At 48.2% G+C, this 16,967-nt stretch overlaps 1 protein-coding gene across 10 annotated transcripts in view; it reads right to left on the bottom strand.

Annotated features, from left to right (window-relative positions):
• DMPK (DM1 protein kinase) overlaps positions 1-16,222 on the bottom strand; it is a 53,973-nt gene extending 37,751 nt beyond the window's left edge. For 5 of the 10 annotated variants that reach the window (XM_083515858.1, XM_083515854.1, XM_083515860.1 and 2 more), the window contains exon 1: positions 15,294-16,221. In XM_083515858.1, the coding sequence (XP_083371984.1) occupies positions 15,294-15,453 (160 nt within the window). In that variant the 5' untranslated portion in view covers positions 15,454-16,221. Of the gene's footprint in view, positions 1-15,293 lie in introns of all 10 variants that reach the window. The other 5 variants (XM_083515861.1, XM_083515862.1, XM_083515863.1 and 2 more) reach the window with 3 other exon arrangements.
• Between the last annotated feature and the right edge of the window lie 745 nt (positions 16,223-16,967).

The raw sequence follows: 16,967 nt of genomic DNA, 5'->3' as shown, positions 1-16,967 counted from the left end.
GCAATCTCAAAATAGTTTTGAAGTTTTTTAGTTGTATCTTCTTTAAAACAAAAACAAAAAACAACATGACTTAGGGATCATCTACATTTCTATTTGTCCTAGGACTCGGTCGTAGAGGTTTTTTCTTTCATCCTGCCACTTTCCATGGGAAAACCCACTGATGATGGAAGACATGTCAATCAGGGATTGGCGTTTGTTCTGATTCAGCAGTAAAGAGCAGGTTTTCCTGGGGGGAGAGGCAGGATGGAAGAAAAACCTCTCAGACCCGTGCCTAGCAAACGTGGGGCAAACAGAACAAATCCTGGACGCAACAGAAGTGAGCCCTGAGATAACGTTAGAAAGTAGACAGAATGAACAAAATACCATTCTGAATGTAAAGGGCTTTTTAGACGACTGTTTCCATTCATTCTTTACAACAAACGGTGTCAGCTTTAAATCTGTTATTAACGGCTTGATTTGTTTTACTGTAAGGTTCTCTTTAGTGCTGTCAGCTTGAAAACAAATTCAGGAACTATATTTTAAAACAACCTGTTGCCAGTGACCCGCTCACAGTATGAAACACCTCAATAAAGGAAGTTCTAGTTTACAAATCATCTTCTCATCTCAGGGATGCATAAACCCAGGTGACTAGTAGCCACGTGCCAGTAAGGTAAAGGGACCCCTGACCATTAGGTCCAGTCGTGACCGACTGTGGGGTTGCGGTGCTCATCTCGCTTTATTGGCCGAGGGAGCCAGCGTTCAGCTTCCGGGTCATGTGACCAGCATGACTAAGCTGCTTCTAGCAAACCAGAGCAGTGCACGGAAACACCGTTTACCTTCCCAGCGGAGTGGTACCTATTTATCTACTTGCACTTTGACGTGCTTTCAAACTGCTAGGTGGGCAGGAGCAAGGACCGAGCAACAGGAGCTCACCCCGCCGTGGGGATTCAAACCGCCAACCTTCTGATCGGCAAGTCCTAGGCTCTGTGGTTTAACCCACAGCGCCACCTGCATCCCTTTATGTTATGTTCTTAGCTTCACTTAAAAAACAACAACCTGAGCCTAGCAACTGGCATTTTGGTTGCTGAAAGCTGATTAGATCTTGTACCCCCTTAATAAAGCATTTGGGGGGAGAACTGGTGACAACATTGCTCAAGATGGCAGCTTCGCCAGCCACTCCATTTCGCCCTGCAATTAAAACAGCAAACGCTTTTGATCCAACGAAGAACAGTTCTTCCAAACAGGGCATCCCTGATTGGGATGTGTGTAAAAGGAAGAAAAGGGGACAAAGCAGGTCCGCTTGGTTTGTGGATTTCTCCCTCTCTGCCTACTGAAGGCCAATCTGGCTGCCTGGACTTGCAATAAACAGTGATGGCGTCCCAAAGTAGGGATGATGAGGTGGACAGACCAGAGACATGGGCCATCAAGACCCAAGTGTTCGTCTCATCAGTCCGCAGAGAATCATAATAGGATTTGTCTCGGGTTCTCCTTCCTCTGAGAAAAGATGTTTCCAGCCTGAATAAATCCATGGCAGAAATCAAGACTCAAGATTTGAGTATGAAGAATAAGGTCCACTGCTAATGAAACTTTGGATTTGAGTCTGAAGAATAAAGAACATTGAGGAAGGAAGGAAGGAAGGAAGGAAGGAAGGAAGGAAGGAAGGAAGGAGGTTCATGCGAAGTGATGATCCAACAGACTCCATCACCTCAGAGTATTGCGAAAGAATGATGTCAATCAACATTTTATGATCTCCTTCTACCGGTCAACAATAGAAATTGTGTTTTCATACTGCATCATGGTGTGGTACGCTGGTTTGACATCAACTGATAGGAAGTGCCTACAGAGGGTGGTGAATACAGCACAAGATATTATGGGCTGTTCCGTGAATCCCCCAGATGAAATAGCGGAAGAACGTTGCCTCAGGAGAGTGAGGAAAATTCTCAGGGATGATTCACACCCTGGCCGGCACTTTCTTGATCTCCTGCCCTCGGGCAGAAGATATAGAAGCAGGATTAGTCGCACCAACAGGGTAAAGAACAGCTTCTATCCGTGGGCTGTTAGGCTGCTGAATGAAAAGATAACAACAGGGCAACTGACTTTCGGGTTTGGTGGGTGTGCGTCAGTAAACGAGGGGAATTAAGACTAAGAGAGCTGAGTGGGGGGCACTCGTGTAATCTCACTGTATACAAGTTGTACAAGTGACAATAAAGTATTTCAATTTCAATGTACAGTGGTACCTCGGGTTACATACGCTTCAGGTTACAGACTTCGCTAACCCAGAAATAGTGCTTCAGGTTAAGCACTTTGCTTCAGGATGAGAACAGAAATTGTGCTCCGGTGGCGCAGCAGCAGCAGCAGGCCCCATTAGCTAAAGTGGTGCTTCAGGTTAAGAACAGTTTCAGGTTAAGTACGGACCTGAGGTACCACTGTACTGAAAACGACAGATCTCTCCTGCTCTAGCAGATGTGTTGCATTCCGTATCACTTTTCCCTCTCTAGGCCGGCTTCTAAATTTTTTTAGGATGTTTTACGTCCCTGTCATCGACCGCCACCCCGGTCACTTTTTCCTTTCCATGCTCTGTGAGGAGAAGCACTGTCAAATTCCAGGCATGGCCAACTGCCTCGTGGCACAAGGCCCAGGGCGCAACTGGCATCTCCTCCTGCCAAGCCAACCTTGCCCAGTGACGTTGGGGGTGGGGGGGAAAGCCTCCTTTGAGAACAAATGGCCCAGGATTAATTTACTTCAAAAAATCATGGATTCGTGGAAGGGACCCCGAGGGTCATCTAGTCCAACCCCCTGCAATGCGGGAATCTCAGCTAAAGCATCCATGACAGGTGGCCGTCCAATCTCTGCTTAGAAACCACCAAGGAATACCAACGAAAGAAGAATGGCAGACAAAATGAATGGACTACACAGAACTGGATAAAACGACAGGAAGGATTCGAAACCTGCGGGACCAGGTATTTACAGAAGATTGGAAGAAATATACAAATTACTTGAAGAGCAACTGTAATGAACAAATTACGCTAAGGAGAAATATATGAAATATTGCAAAGAAGAGAGATATTAGTTATGATATTTAAATGTAATAGTGAAAGTAAAAAGGTAAAGGTAAAGGGACCCCTGACCATTAGGTCCAGTTGTGACCGACTCTGGGGTTGTGGTGCTCATCTCGCTTTACTGGCCGAGGGAGCCGGCGTACAGCTTCTGGGTCATGTGGCCAGCATGACTAAGCCGCTTCTGGAGAACCAGAGCAGCGCACAGAAACGCCGTTTACCTTCCCACCGGAGTGGTATCTATTTATCTACTTGCACTTTGAGGTGCTTTCGAACTGCTAGGTTGGCAGGAGCAGGGACCGAGCAACGGGAGCTCACCCCGTCGCGGGATTCAAACCGCCGACCTTCTGATCAGCAAGCCCTAGACTCTGTGGTTTAACCCACAGCGCCACCCGCGTGCCTATAGTGAAAGTAAGAAATGTCAATTAAGTGATAAGAGTGGAAAATTTTCAGATATGATTGATGGAAGTCAAAAAAAATTGTATAAGATATAAAAGTATGTTTAATAATTGTTAAAAATGGTATGTTAAAAATCTAATTACACACACACACACATATATATGTAACCACCAAGGAAGGGGAGTCCACAACCTCCTGAGGGAGTCCATTTCCCTGTCGAACGGCTCTTGCTGTCAGAAAGTTATGCTTTCTTGAGTCGGTGGAGGAAGATTGGAGGAAATTTAAAATTTATTTGCAGAAATATTGTAAAATTTTAAATGTTGATGACATTGAAATGAACTGCAGGGGTTCTAGCAACAAAGTAAAATTTAAGATTGGATCAATAACAGATAAACTAATAGGATATGAATTTGCTGAATTAATTTTTAAAAGGGATACAAGAACGGGAGACGTGAGGAAGTCGGGAAAATAAGTTAATTGAAGATGAGAAATTAAGAAAGAGGGAATTTTTGTTCTTTTGTCATTATATGAGTTTTTATCTTTTTTCTTTTTTCTTTCGTTGTTTGTATTTTTGTACTGTATTTTGTGACTTTGTATTCTCCTTGTTTTTGTATTTTTCTTGAATTTTCTTTTATTGTTAAAACTTAATAAAATATTTGTATATATAAAAAAAACAGAAAGTTATGCTTTCTTGTAGCCTAAAGCCTTGGGTTCGAGTCCTACCCTCCCAAGCAGGAGAAAGAAGAAGAAGAAGAGGAAGAAGAGTTTGGATTTGATATCCCGCCTTTCACTCCCTTTAAGGAGTCTCAAAGTGGCTGACATTCTCCTTTCCCTTCCTCCCCCACAACAAACACTCTGTGAGGTGAGTGGGGCTGAGAGACTTCAGAGAAGTGTGACTGGCCCAAGGTCACCCAGCAGCTGCATGTGGAGGAGCAGGGAATCGAACCCGGTTCACCAGATTACGAGACTACCGCTCTTAACCACTACACCACACTGGCTCTACACCACACACAAGCAAACTTGTTCCATTTCCCATGTGACAGCCCTCAAGATATTTGAAGACGGCTGTCATATTTCCTCCCGGTCTCCTCTTTCCCAGGCTAAAAGGACCCAAGTTCCTCCACTGTTTTTCGTAAGGTTTGGTTTCCAGACCCTTGATCATCTTGGTCGCCCTTCTCTGCGCACCTTCCAGCTTGTCAATATCCTTCTTAGATTGTGGCGTCCAGAACGGGACATAGTATTCCAAGTGTGCTCTGACCAAGGCAGAATACAGTGGCACTATTCCTTCCCTGGATCCGGACACTATATTTCTGTTGATGTTGAAATTAATGACCTGGGGCACCACGTCTGTCTATGCAGTTTAAAAGGCCAATCAATTTATTGTACTGATCAACCAATGAAAGTTTGCAGTCCTCGGAATTGATGCTTTTGAATTAGGTGCTGGAGGAGACTCTTGAGAGTCCCATGGACTGCAAGAAGATCAAACCTATCCATTCTTAGGGAAATCAGCCCTGAGTGCTCACTGGAAGGACAGATCCTGAAGCTGAGGCTCCAAGACTTTGGCCACCTCAGGAGAAGAGAAGACTCCCTGGAAAAGACCCTGATGTTGGGAAAGATGGAGGGCACAAGGAGAAGGGGACGACAGAGGCAAGATGGTTGGACAGTGTTCTCGAAGCTACCAGCATGAGTTTGACCAAACTGCGGGAGGCAGTGGGAGACAGGAGTGCCTGGCGTGCTCTGGTCCAGGGGGTCACGAAGAGTTGGACATGACTAGACAACAATTACCTATGATTCCTGCACTGCTGTGTGTTTGGCCAAATGACCCTTGTGGTCTCTTCCAACACTACAGTTCTATGAGTCTATTATTCATCTAGCCCAGGATTACAGACTCTGACCGACAGCAGCTTTCCACGCAGTCCCATGTACAGGTCTTTCCTGTTGCCTGTTACCCAAGATCCTGCATGGCTATAGATGCCAGGAATCACACCCTGGAATTGAGCCATGGTCAGCTTTGAGAACCCAGAGGGCACCAGGTTGGCAATGGGTCATGGGGGGGGGGAATGGGTGAAATCAGACCACTGGTCTATTTGGCTCAGCATTGCCTGCACTGACTGGCAGCTGCTCTCCAAGTTTCTAGACAGGGATTCTTATCTCAGGCCCAGACTGAGCCTGGGATGCTTTGTTTATTTGTATTTTCTTCCATAAAATGTATAGCGCCGAGGGCCTTCTGGCGGTTCCCTCACTGCGAGAAGTGAGGTTACAGGGAACCAGACAGAGGGCCTTCTCGGTAGTGGCACCCACCCTGTGAAATGCCCTCCCTTCAAATGTGAAGGAAATAAGCAGCTATCTTCTCTTTAAAAGACATCTGAAGGCAGCCCTGTTCAGGGAAGTTTTTAATATTTAACGCTGTACTGTTTTTAACACTTGATTGGGAGCCGCCCAGAGTGGCTGAGGAAACTCAGCCAGATGGGCAGGGTATAAATAATAAATTTTATTATTATTATTATTATTATTATTATTATTATTATTATTATTATTATTATACGCTGCTTGGCTGTAAAACCAAAATAAAACCAAAAAACCTCAAGGCAGGTTTACAAAAACAATAAAATTATCAATTGGAAGAACTAGCAGCAATAGCGGGACTTGACATCTTTCCGCAGGGCCTGCAAGACAGAGCTGTTCCACCAGGCCTTTGGCCAGGGCACAGCCTGACTCCCTCCCTCGGCAATCTTCGCGGAGCTCTGGCCCAATGGTTGCCAGTGGCTTGAATTAATTAATTTTATAATGAATGATTTTAGAGTGTTGTACTTTTGTACTGTTTTATTGTTGTTAGCCGCCCTGAGCCCGGCTTCGGCTGGGGAGGGCGGGATATAAATAAAATTTATTATTACTATTATTATTATTATTATTATTATTATTATAGCGTGAGATGTTCGAAAAGCCAAAATAACAACGGACTATAAACAGATGGAAACTTGCATTGACTTTTTAAACATCTGGTCCAAAGCAAAGTGGTTTTTCCAGGTGCCCAAAAAGAGAAAGGTGAAAGAGCCCGACCTGAAATCAAGAGGCAGGGAGTTCCAACGGGAAACTGCAAGAGTAGTTTCACACAAACAGCTGAGCAGCCCCCAGAGTATTGGATAGGTGGATGCAGTGTCTGAATCTGTTAGCTGCGACCTATCAAGGCCTCGCTCTGTCTCCTACAGTGGAAAGCTGCACACACAACAGATCCGATGGCTTGATATTTTGGGGTAGTTAAAAAAAAGACGCCCCCCCCAAAAAAACAAACCCCAACCCTCCATCTAGGAGGGCGGTGGGGGGGGTGAGAAAGAGAGAGATGTTTCTTTCCAAGGTGCCCTGGGGCATTTGTCAGATTCTGTCCGAAACCAGCTGCTTTGCTCCCTTTTCGGTGGCTTCCTATTTCGGGCAGGAGATGATGGGTTGGGAATCTGGGCTTGCAGCAATTCTCAGATTCCAAGCAGGGCCCTCGGAGACTCTCTTGCATACTAGCACGGGAGAACAGAGGGTTTTTGTATGTGTGTGTGTGTGTGTGTTTGTGGAATTCCTGTGCATGGAAACTTTTCCAGGACGAAAGCCTGCCGAAGCCCAAAGGTGGTGCTTGCACTCAGAAACCGTTTCCGTGCCGGGCCTCAGCCACGGGGTTTTTGCAGAAACGCCGCCAGAGAGGGTGCTCCAGAGCACGTGCAGAGTGCTTTTTGCCAATCGACAACCGCAGCTGATCCCCTAGCAGCAAAGGTTGATGGATTCTACAGTTCTACAATATATACCCAAAGGTCCCTCAGAGAGAGAGAGAGAGCACCTGCGACTCTTAATCTCAGAGTCGTGGCTTTGCGTCCGACGTTTGGCAAAAGATTCATGCCTTGAAATCTGTGGGGCTTACTAAACATACATAGGATTCCGCAGTGCTTTTTTTCCTGGGAGGACGCAGGGGTACGCATACCCCTAAACATTTTTTGAATCTTGTACTTCTGTCCATTTACTGTATTTATTTCCCCCGGTTCAAACTATAAAATGGTGATTTTCTTGAGTCAAAATGAGAGTACCCCTAAACATTTTTTTAAGAAAAAAAAGCACTGGGATTATGCTACAGTGGTACCTCGGGTTAAGTACTTAATTTGTTCTGGAGGTCCATTCTTAACCTGAAACTGTTCTTAACCTGAAGCATCACTTTAGCTAATGGGGCCTCCTGCTGCCGCCACACCGCCAGAGCACGATTTCTGTTCTCATCCTGAAGCAAAGTTCTTAACCTGAAGCACTTTTTCTGGGTTAGCGGAGTCTGTAACCTGAAGCGTATGTAACCTGAGGTATCACTGTACTGTACTAACCTTCTTGCTTTTTTAGAAACCCTTCCACCCTTCTCGAACTTTTAATCCTGCTTCAGAAAATCCGAATAATTCCCCCCCCCCAACCAAGGGCAGCAAAAATATAATCACATACATAACAGGCAGCTTGCTGGCCTTCCGTATCCTACAGGGTTGGTCATTTCCTGGGGCAGGGCCATAGCTCAGTGGTTAGAGCATCGTCTTTTGCATGCAAATCTCAGGTTCATCCCCCCCCCCATGGCATCTACTGGAGAGCTACTACCAGTCAGTGTGGTCGAGGCTGAATTCGGTATTCCCCAAATAGGACTCGGTTACAGTGGTACCTCTGATTAAGTAGTTAATTCATTCCGGAGGTCCGTTCCTAACCTGAAATTGTTCTTAACCTGAAACAGACTTTAGCTAAAGGGGCTTCCTGCTGCCACAGGAGAACGATTTCTGTTCTCGTCCTGAAGCAAAGTTCTTAAACCGAGGTACTATTTTTGGGTTAGCAGAGTCTGTAACCTGAAGCGTCTGTAACCTGAAGCGTCTGTAACCTATATAAGGAAGCTCCCTGGTTTTGTTGTTTAGTCGTTTAGTCGTGTCCGACTCTTCGTGACCCCCTGGACCAGAGCACGCCAGGCACTCCTGTCTTCCACTGCCTCCCGCAGTTTGGTCAGACTCATGCTGGTAGCTTCCAGAACACTGTCCCACCACCTCATCCTCTGTCGTCCCCTTCTCCTTGTGCCCTCAAGTCTTTCCCAACATCAGGGTCTTTTCCAGGGAGTCTTCTCTTCTCATGAGGTGGCCAAAGTATTGGAGCCTCAGCTTCAGGATCTGTCCTTCCAGTGAGCACTCAGGGCTGATTTCCTTCAGAATGGAGAGGTTTGATCTTCTTGCAGTCCATGGGACTCTCAGGAGTCTCCTCCACCACCATAATTCAAAAGCATCAATTCTTCGGCGATCAGCCTTCTTTATGGTCCAACTTTCACTTCCATATATCACTACTGGGAAATCCATAGCTTTAACTTCCAGAACACTGTCCAACCATCTCGTCCTCTGTCGTCCCCTTCTCCTTGTGCCCCTCATCTTTCCCAACATCAGGGTCTTTCCCAGGGAGTCCTTGCCTGGACAGATTTCAGAATCTATCCTTCCAGTGAGCACTCAGGGCTGATTTCCTTAAGAATGGATCGGTTTGATCTTCTTGCAGTCCATGGGACTCTCAAGAGTCTCCTCCAGCACCATAATTCAAAAGCATCAATTCGTCGGCGAGCAGGCTAATCTATCCAACCTCTGCTTAAAAACCGGCAAGGAAGGTCCACCGCCTCTCGACAGAGACCTACTATCAAACAGCTCTTACTGTCAGAAAGTTCTTCCTGATATTTAGCCAGAATCTCCTTTCTTGTTCAAGTCCTACCCTCCAGACCCGGAGAAAACAAACTTGTTCCCTCTTCCATATGACAGTCCTTGAGATACAGTGGTACCTCAGGTTACAGACGCTTCTGGTTACAGACTCCGCTAACCCAGAAATGGTACCTCGGGTTGAGAACTTTGCTTCAGGATGAGAACAGAAATCGCATGGTGGCGGCAGCGGGAGGCCCCATTAGCTAAAGTGGTGCTTCAGGTTAAGAACGGACCTCCTGAACGAATTAAGTTCTTAACCCGAGGTACCACTGTATGTGAAGATGGCTCTCATATCTCCTCTCAGTCTCCTCTTTTCCAGGCTAAGCATGCCCAATTCCCTCAACCATTCCTCATCAGGCTTGGTTTCCAGAACCTTGATCATCTTGGTTGCACTCCACTGCCCACCTTCCAGCTTGTCAACATCCTTCTTAAATTTTGGTGCCCAGAATCAGACACAGTATTCCAGGTGTGGTCTGGCCATGGCAGAATAGAGTGGCACTATTACTTCCCTTGTGGGACGCGGGTGGCGCTGTGGTCTAAATCACAGAGCCTAGGGCTTGCCGATCGGAAGGCCGGCGGATCGAATCCCCATGATGGGGTGAGCTCCTGTGGTCCCTGCTCCTGCCAACCTAGCAGTTTGAAAGCAAGTGCAAGTAGATAAATAGGTACCACTCCAGCAGGAAGGTAAACGGCGTTTCCGTGCGCTGCTCTGGTTCGCCAGAAACAGCTTAGTCATTCTGGCCACATGACCTGGAAGCTGTACGCCGGCTCCCTTGGCCAATAAAGCGAGATGAGCGCCGCAACCCCAGAGTTGTCCGCGACTAGACTTAACTGTCAGGAGTCCTTTACCTTTATAACTTCCCTTGATCTCTAGACACTAGACTTCTGTTGATGCCACAGCCTAGAATAGCATTTGCTTTTTTTGCTGCTGCATCACACTGTTGACTCATGTTAAGCTTGTGGTCCACCAAGACCCCTAAATCCTTTTCGCATGAACTGCTAGTAAGCCAAGTGTCCCTTGTCTTATATTTGCACATCTGGTTCTTCCTGCCCAAGTGCAAAACCTTACATTTGTCTCTACTGAAATTCCTTTTATTAGCTCGGGTGGGCCCAGTTCTCCCACATGTTAAGGTCATTTTGCATCCCGATTCTGTCTTCTGCAGCATGAGCTACCCCTCTCCGTTTGGTGCCATTCTCACGACGATAGGAAATTAATGGCACAGAAATGAGCAGAGACTGCAAGCATGTGTTAGGTCTGGAAATGAGCGCCCCCCCCCCCAATAGCATGGTGTTGGAGTGGGGAGCAGGGAGAGGGGGGGGGAGAGAAGGAGGAGGAGGCGAGGAAGACGACGCGAGGGAGCCAAACGGGCACATGGAGAGTGCATGTCCATAGCATGCAGCCTTTTATGGCGTTTTGCAAAGTCTCCGCGGCCCAAGCAACATCTCACACGAGCCCCGGTCGTCGCAGGAACACGCACGGCCGGATCTCCCTGGTAAAGGGGGTAGGGCTATGCCATCTTGTCCACAAAAGGCAGTCTGTGCACCGCCAAGGGGGTGGGATGGCGTGCGTGCTTTGCTGTGGCGGCGGTGTTGAAAAGGAAGCTGCCAGAACAGCCGGCACAACCCTCCCTTGTCCGCTCTCTCCCTTTCTGCTGAAGCTAACACAAAGCTTGCGAGAGACTGCAAGAGAACTGAACAAGGACAACAAATAATACGGCCACCGCGCTGCCCAGAGTCCTCTTTGCAAAGGTGGCTCGCCGTTTTCCAGGAAGTTCCCTTTGCAGTTCCAAAGACTAGAGCCCCTTATTTTAGAAAAAAACACAAAACACAAACAAACATGTAGCCGGGAACTCCTGATTGCTGGCACGTGCTATTGAAACGGTTTTTTATGAGTCTGTAAAATGTCAGCAAGGACTTTTGAGGGCTCCGTTCTGCGCACACATACACAGGCGTGGTTCAGTGCCAGGGCTCCGCTCTGGAATTGTCCAAACAGGAGCAAGATGACACCTAGGCATGTGCAAAGTGCCTCTCTCGCTATTCAGTAATTAGAACCTCCTTTGCATGTAAGTTCTACCCGCCTGGGTTCAGCAGAAAGGGGGGGGGGTGCCTGGATCAAAACACTTGAATTCCAGGCATGCTTGAACTGCAATAACTTTTAGATTGATCCCTGAAGATTCATTATTTGCCATGATATTCCACATTTCTTTCTCCAAGGAGCTCAATGCGTGATGTACACAAATCTCCCCCTCCTCAAGTAATCCCCACTGCAACCTTGTGCGGTAGGCCGGTCTGAGAGAAGACTGGCCCAGGTCCTAGTCTGATACCCAAACTGCTACACCGAACTGACTAACCGCTTTCAAATTTATTCACGCATGGCAGAAGTGGCCACAGGAAGGGGTGAGGGCAGTTCATGGTTTCTTCTTGGCGCACCAATGCGTTCCCCGCAACTTCCAGCTGCAACAGTTCGCAGGGTGCTGATATCCACCAGGAACCGACCCGATTTCCAGAACTAAACCCTAAAAAGGCACGTCACCCTGAATAAGACTGGTATTAAAACCTGCTTCTATTTAAAGAAGAAGAAGACGACAGCATCGTATCCCCAGCTTCTGTACACTTCAAAGGAAAGAAAGGCGAAAATCCCATTACTGTACGTTATTCACAGCTGTTCAAGGCCTGCCGGCCGGCACTCAGACAACAAACAGATCAGAGCAAAGGGAGCTGGAATATCTTGGTTTATCCCCAGCAGGTGAACTGTACGCAGGATACGGTGTGGGCTTTTGGTGTGTTCGACTGCGAGCTCAGCGCCTTGCATTCCCTGCTCTCTCGAATGCTTCTATTTCTATATTTATTTATTTCTGCGGGCAGCTTCTCTGCCGCTCCTGCTGAAACGCAACTCTAAGCAGTTGGCCATGGGGTTAAAGCGCCTTAAATGAAACACCAAATGTGGGGTGGGAAACAAGCTGGGGATTTGCCCGTTCTCTAAAAATGCGACTAGCAACCCAACCAAGAGCCAATAAGCATGAGACGCAAGCACCCGCTGCGTGAAAAACCTGGGAAATTCAAAGTGAAGAACTGCACTGCGGGGGCGGGCTGGACTAGATGACCCTGAGAGGTCCCTTTCGACTCCCAACTCCAAATCTGTGATTCTGAGAGATCGTGCCTCCAGGCATCAGCCACAGTGGGGCTGATGAGAATCAAGGGACATGATGAGCAGGTCCTGAGGCCTGCTCTGGCCTTCCCAGGCAAGGGAAAAAGCCACCTTCGTTGGGCGTGAGTGTGGGGAACCACAAAAATCAAAGGCAGAAATCCAGCCTTCCACACCTCATTCGGGTAATGCTGGTGGTCAACAAAAGAGGTTTAGAGACTATCTCAAGGCAGATCTAAAAAAAATGTAGTATAAACACTGACAACTGGGAAACACTGGCCTGTGAGTGCTCCAGTCCGAGAACAGCCTTTACCAAAGGTGTCGTGGGCCTTGAAGACACTCGAACTCAGGACGCAAGGGAGAAACGTGTGAAGAGGAAGGCATGCTTGGCAAATCCACACCATGATCAACTCCCGCTTGGAAACCAATGTCCCCACTGTGGAAGGACGTGTGGGTCCAGAATTGGCCTCCACAGTTACTTACGGACTCACTGTTAAAACCGTGTTTATGGAAGACAATCTTATCGGCTATGAGGGATCGCCAAAGAAGAAGTGTCATTACACAATAGATTAAATGGTTTTTCAAAAAAAATTATGTTTTAAAAGGGACCCCTGTACAGATGGCACCCAGGGGGAAGATGCCCCGTTTGGTGTAAAGGAGATTCCCATCACAGAATCTGTACAGCTGGAAGGGACTCAAACGGTCATCTAGTCCAACCCCCTGCAATGGAACTAAACGCCTTTCTGGGTGCAATTTGTTGATGTATCTTTTATCAATGCACTTCTCAACCCCACCAGCACCACCAACGAGAGGAAGAAAGGAACCGCAAGCAACCAGCCAGGAAAAGCTTGTCAACCGCAAACGAATTTTTTTCCTTTCGGGGTCTTCAACATGCTATTTCATTTATTACTGGGTTTCGTTTATATTACTCATTCAATTGGCATTCCTCCCTAAAGAGCCTGGGGCAGTATTCTTAAATTTATATCCTGCCTTTCGTCCAAGGAATTAAAACTGGCTTACATAGCTCTCAATTTATCCTCAAAACTACCTTGTGAGGTAGGCTAGGCTGAGAGGACTCAGCTACAATAGTAAAAAAAACACCAGTGTTTTAAATGCATTATAAACATGCAACACCAGATGGTGCTGTAGAGCACGAAACTTTTCTATGAGATTTTACATAGGGGTTTTTTCCCCTTTTGTTGTAACAATTTAATTTATGACTTATTTATAGCTGGGGTTTTTTTCCTGTGTGTAGATCCATCCAGAGAGAGACACTAGCCAATATTTCCCAACAAGCTTCTTGGGCCAAGTTGAGATGTGAACCCTTGACTCCCAAATCCTACTCCAACTCTTTTTAACGTACGCTAGCAGGGGTAGGGGCTAGCCTGTTTTCATAGAATAACAGAGTTGGAAGGGACCCTGAGGGTCATCTAGTCCAACCCCTGCAACGCAGGAATTTGCGACTGTCCCAATGGGGGATCGAAACTGCAACCTTCGGATTATCAGCTCTAACCAGCTGAGCTATCCTGTTGGACCTGATTCACAAGGCTTCGAGGTCCTGGACGGCAGGACGACCACCAGCCTAGGGTGGGAAGTGAGGGGACAGTACAGTGGTGCCCCGCAAGACGAATGCCTCGCAAGACGGAAAACTCGCTAGACGAAAGGGTTTTCCGTTTTTGAGCTGCTTCGCAAGACGAATTTCCCTATGGGCTTGCTTCGCAAGACGAAAACGTCTTGCGAGTGTTCCGATTTTTTCCCGCTCCCCCCTTTTTCTAAGCCGCTAAGCCGCTAATAGCCTTTTAGCTGCTAAGCCGCTAAGCCTTTAATAGCCGCTAATCCGCTAAACTGCTAATAGCGCTAAGCCGCTAATAGGGTTGCTTCGCAAGACGAAAAAACCGCTAGACGAAGAGACTCGCGGAACGGATTATTTTCGTCTTGCGAGTCACCACTGTATCAATAACAGCTCTATACAGAGGCCACTCCTTGCAGGAGGTTCTTAAAAGTATGAGCTGTGGCTCTACTCACTGGCAAACCCAAGGGAGCAAAGATGAGATCACCACAAAGGAGGAGGGAAGCTGTAGAGACAAGAGGGAAACCAAGGCACAGGGGAAAGATCCGTTTGGGGGAGGCGGGGAAAGGAAACAGCACAGAGTGTGCAAAAGCTAACCAGGTTTCTAAATCGGGCAGGGCGGTGAGAGAACAAATCAAGTTTAGATGGACATGGGTGGGTGTGTCACTGCCGAGAATATAGGAGACACTGGTTTTGTAGCCAAATCTGCAAATTGTGTGATTCCAGGGCCTCGGTTTCCCCCCTTCCACAAAACCGGAACAGTAATATGGAATCACTTTATGGGGTTTAACAAACCCATTGAGGAGTGGAGGTCTATCGATGGCTATTGACCATAATAGCTAAGTGGAACATCCAGGAACAGAGGCAGTCTATCACTCTAGCTGGAGACAAGCAACAGGGGGAAAGCCTACAAAAGACCATTGCTAAAGACAGACAAGGCAACTATAGGAGAACATTCAGGAAGCGCAATGTAAAATAGTCACTGGGAGAGAGAGAAAGGGGCCTCAGATTCCAGTATTAAAGGGCAGCTTGTGGGATCTGGGCACAGGTAAAGAAAGCTGATCTAATATGTCCCCCAAAAAAGCCACAAGCCCGTTTTTACTAGCTCTAAGGAGGTTGGCTGTGGCACAACAACAGAAAAAGGAGACTATCTCCCTCTTTTTTTCTTTTACTTTGAAAAGGCTTCCCTGTCTGGCTCAGTGGCGTAGCGTGGGGGGGTGCAGGGGGGGCCGGCCGCACCGGGCGCGACATCTGGGGGTTAGGGTTAGGGGGCGCAAATCCACGGGTTAGGGGGCGCAAATTACTTGCCTTGCCCTGGGTGCTGACAACCCACGCTATGCCACTGGTCTGGCTACCAGGCCAGTGGCTATTTGCAAGCCTGGATAGGAAGGGTTCCAGCAAGGATCTGGCAGACTCACCCCACTGTAAAAACTCCATGATGTATTTCTCCTGGGCCAGGGGCGACGTGCTTAGCTCGTGGTGCACACAGAGCAGAAGGTCTACCAAGGTCTCCAGACCCACAGCGCTCCGGTCGAGGACCAGCTCCTCCAGTTTCTTCAGTCGCACCTCGGCAGCCATGGCGGGGGCGGGGGGCACCCCAGCGGCTGCCGTGTCTCCAGCCACATCCAGGGACGGCTGGCAGGAGCCGCCCTGGCTTGCGTCCTCTATGCCAGGCGGGCACCCCCCTGCCCCATGGGGGGCACAGTCTTCTCCTTCCTGGGCGATCAACCCGGCTTCTAGAAGTCCACAGGGTGGTCCAGAATGGAGAGAGCAGCTTTCTGGCAGCTGCTGGAGACGCGCGTGACTCTTTCTCTCTGTCTCACATTCAGCCTTCTCCCCGCACAAACTTTCCCAGACTTTTTCCTCTCCCAGGCTGTCCGAACTGCCAGTCTTTCTCGCCGGGCACACACGGACTTGTGCGCTCTCGTCCCTCGCGCACGCCACTGTCCCCGTCCTTTATGCTGCCTTGCGCACCGTCGTTCCTCCTTTTCTGTGGTCCGAAAACACACCCACGCTCCTCCCCTGCCCCCACTCTCTCACACGGACAAACACCCCTCGCCCCCTCCCTCTCCCTAGCAGCTCTCCCCTTGAATCACACAAGCGCACCCAACCTTTCCCCCCCTAGCGTCCAGGCCCCACAAACTTGCGAGACCCGGGTCTCCCTTCGCTTTTGCGCACGGCAAAAAGAAACCTTGCGCAAATTTTGGCAGTTGCTCTCCTGAGCCAACTTCCAAAGTCCTGTCTCTCCCTCCGCCTCCCCTGGCTCAGTTTACCCCAGAAAAGCCCCCCCCCCCGTCTCCTGACCACACCCTGCCCTTCCTGCCCAGCCCAGCCCAGCCTGGGATGCCTCTGTGCCAGGGACTTACAGCAGCAGCCGCAGGCGCAAACAACCCCATGCCCATTTAAAGGCCCCAGGAATGGAGTTCGAGGCCAAGAGGCTGGATTCCTCTTTAACCCCTTCTCAGCTCTCTCTCTCTCCTGCTTTCTCTCTCTCTCTCCCTTTCCCCAGCCACAGAGCTCCACTACAGTCTCCCTAGAACCCAGGCTCCATTATAACCTGACAGCTGATGGTGGGGCACAGGGAAGATGGAGCCAGCGTCAGGCAAGGAGGATTACACAGCTTGGCCCTTGATCAGAACCTCTCTACTCCACCTGATTCCCCACCCTGGACCCTGAAAGGTCAAGGAAAGCTCTGTTTTTTTGTGAAAGGCACCCCCAGTTCTTTTGACTGTTCCCTCCCCACAAACTGGGAACACAACTTTCTTCCAAACCGAGTAGGCTCAGAACTGGGCATTCCTGTTAAAACGACTTCCGGTGCCTGGCAAAGATTTTCCCACCCACCCCTTTATTCTTCCAGGAAGAAAGTCTGGTTCTTTAGTTTTAGCTGATTTTTACCTTTCCTGTGCGGTCTTTTCAGTACACCGCTTGGAGAGATTATTTTGGTTTACAGTGGTACCTCGGGTTACAGACGCTTCAGGTTACAGACTCTGCTAACCCAGAAATAGTACCTTGGGTTAATAACTTTGCTTCAGAATAAGAACAGAAATTGTGCAGCGGCGGTGTGATGGCAGTGGGAGGCCCCATTAGCTAAA

The sequence above is a fragment of the Podarcis liolepis genome (assembly GCF_965112155.1).
Source record: "Podarcis liolepis genome assembly, chromosome: 7".
In the NCBI taxonomy this organism is placed as follows: domain Eukaryota; kingdom Metazoa; phylum Chordata; class Lepidosauria; order Squamata; family Lacertidae; genus Podarcis; species Podarcis liolepis.
The sequence above is the reverse complement of the archived record's forward strand: the minus strand, read 5'-3'. Positions and strand labels throughout refer to the sequence as shown.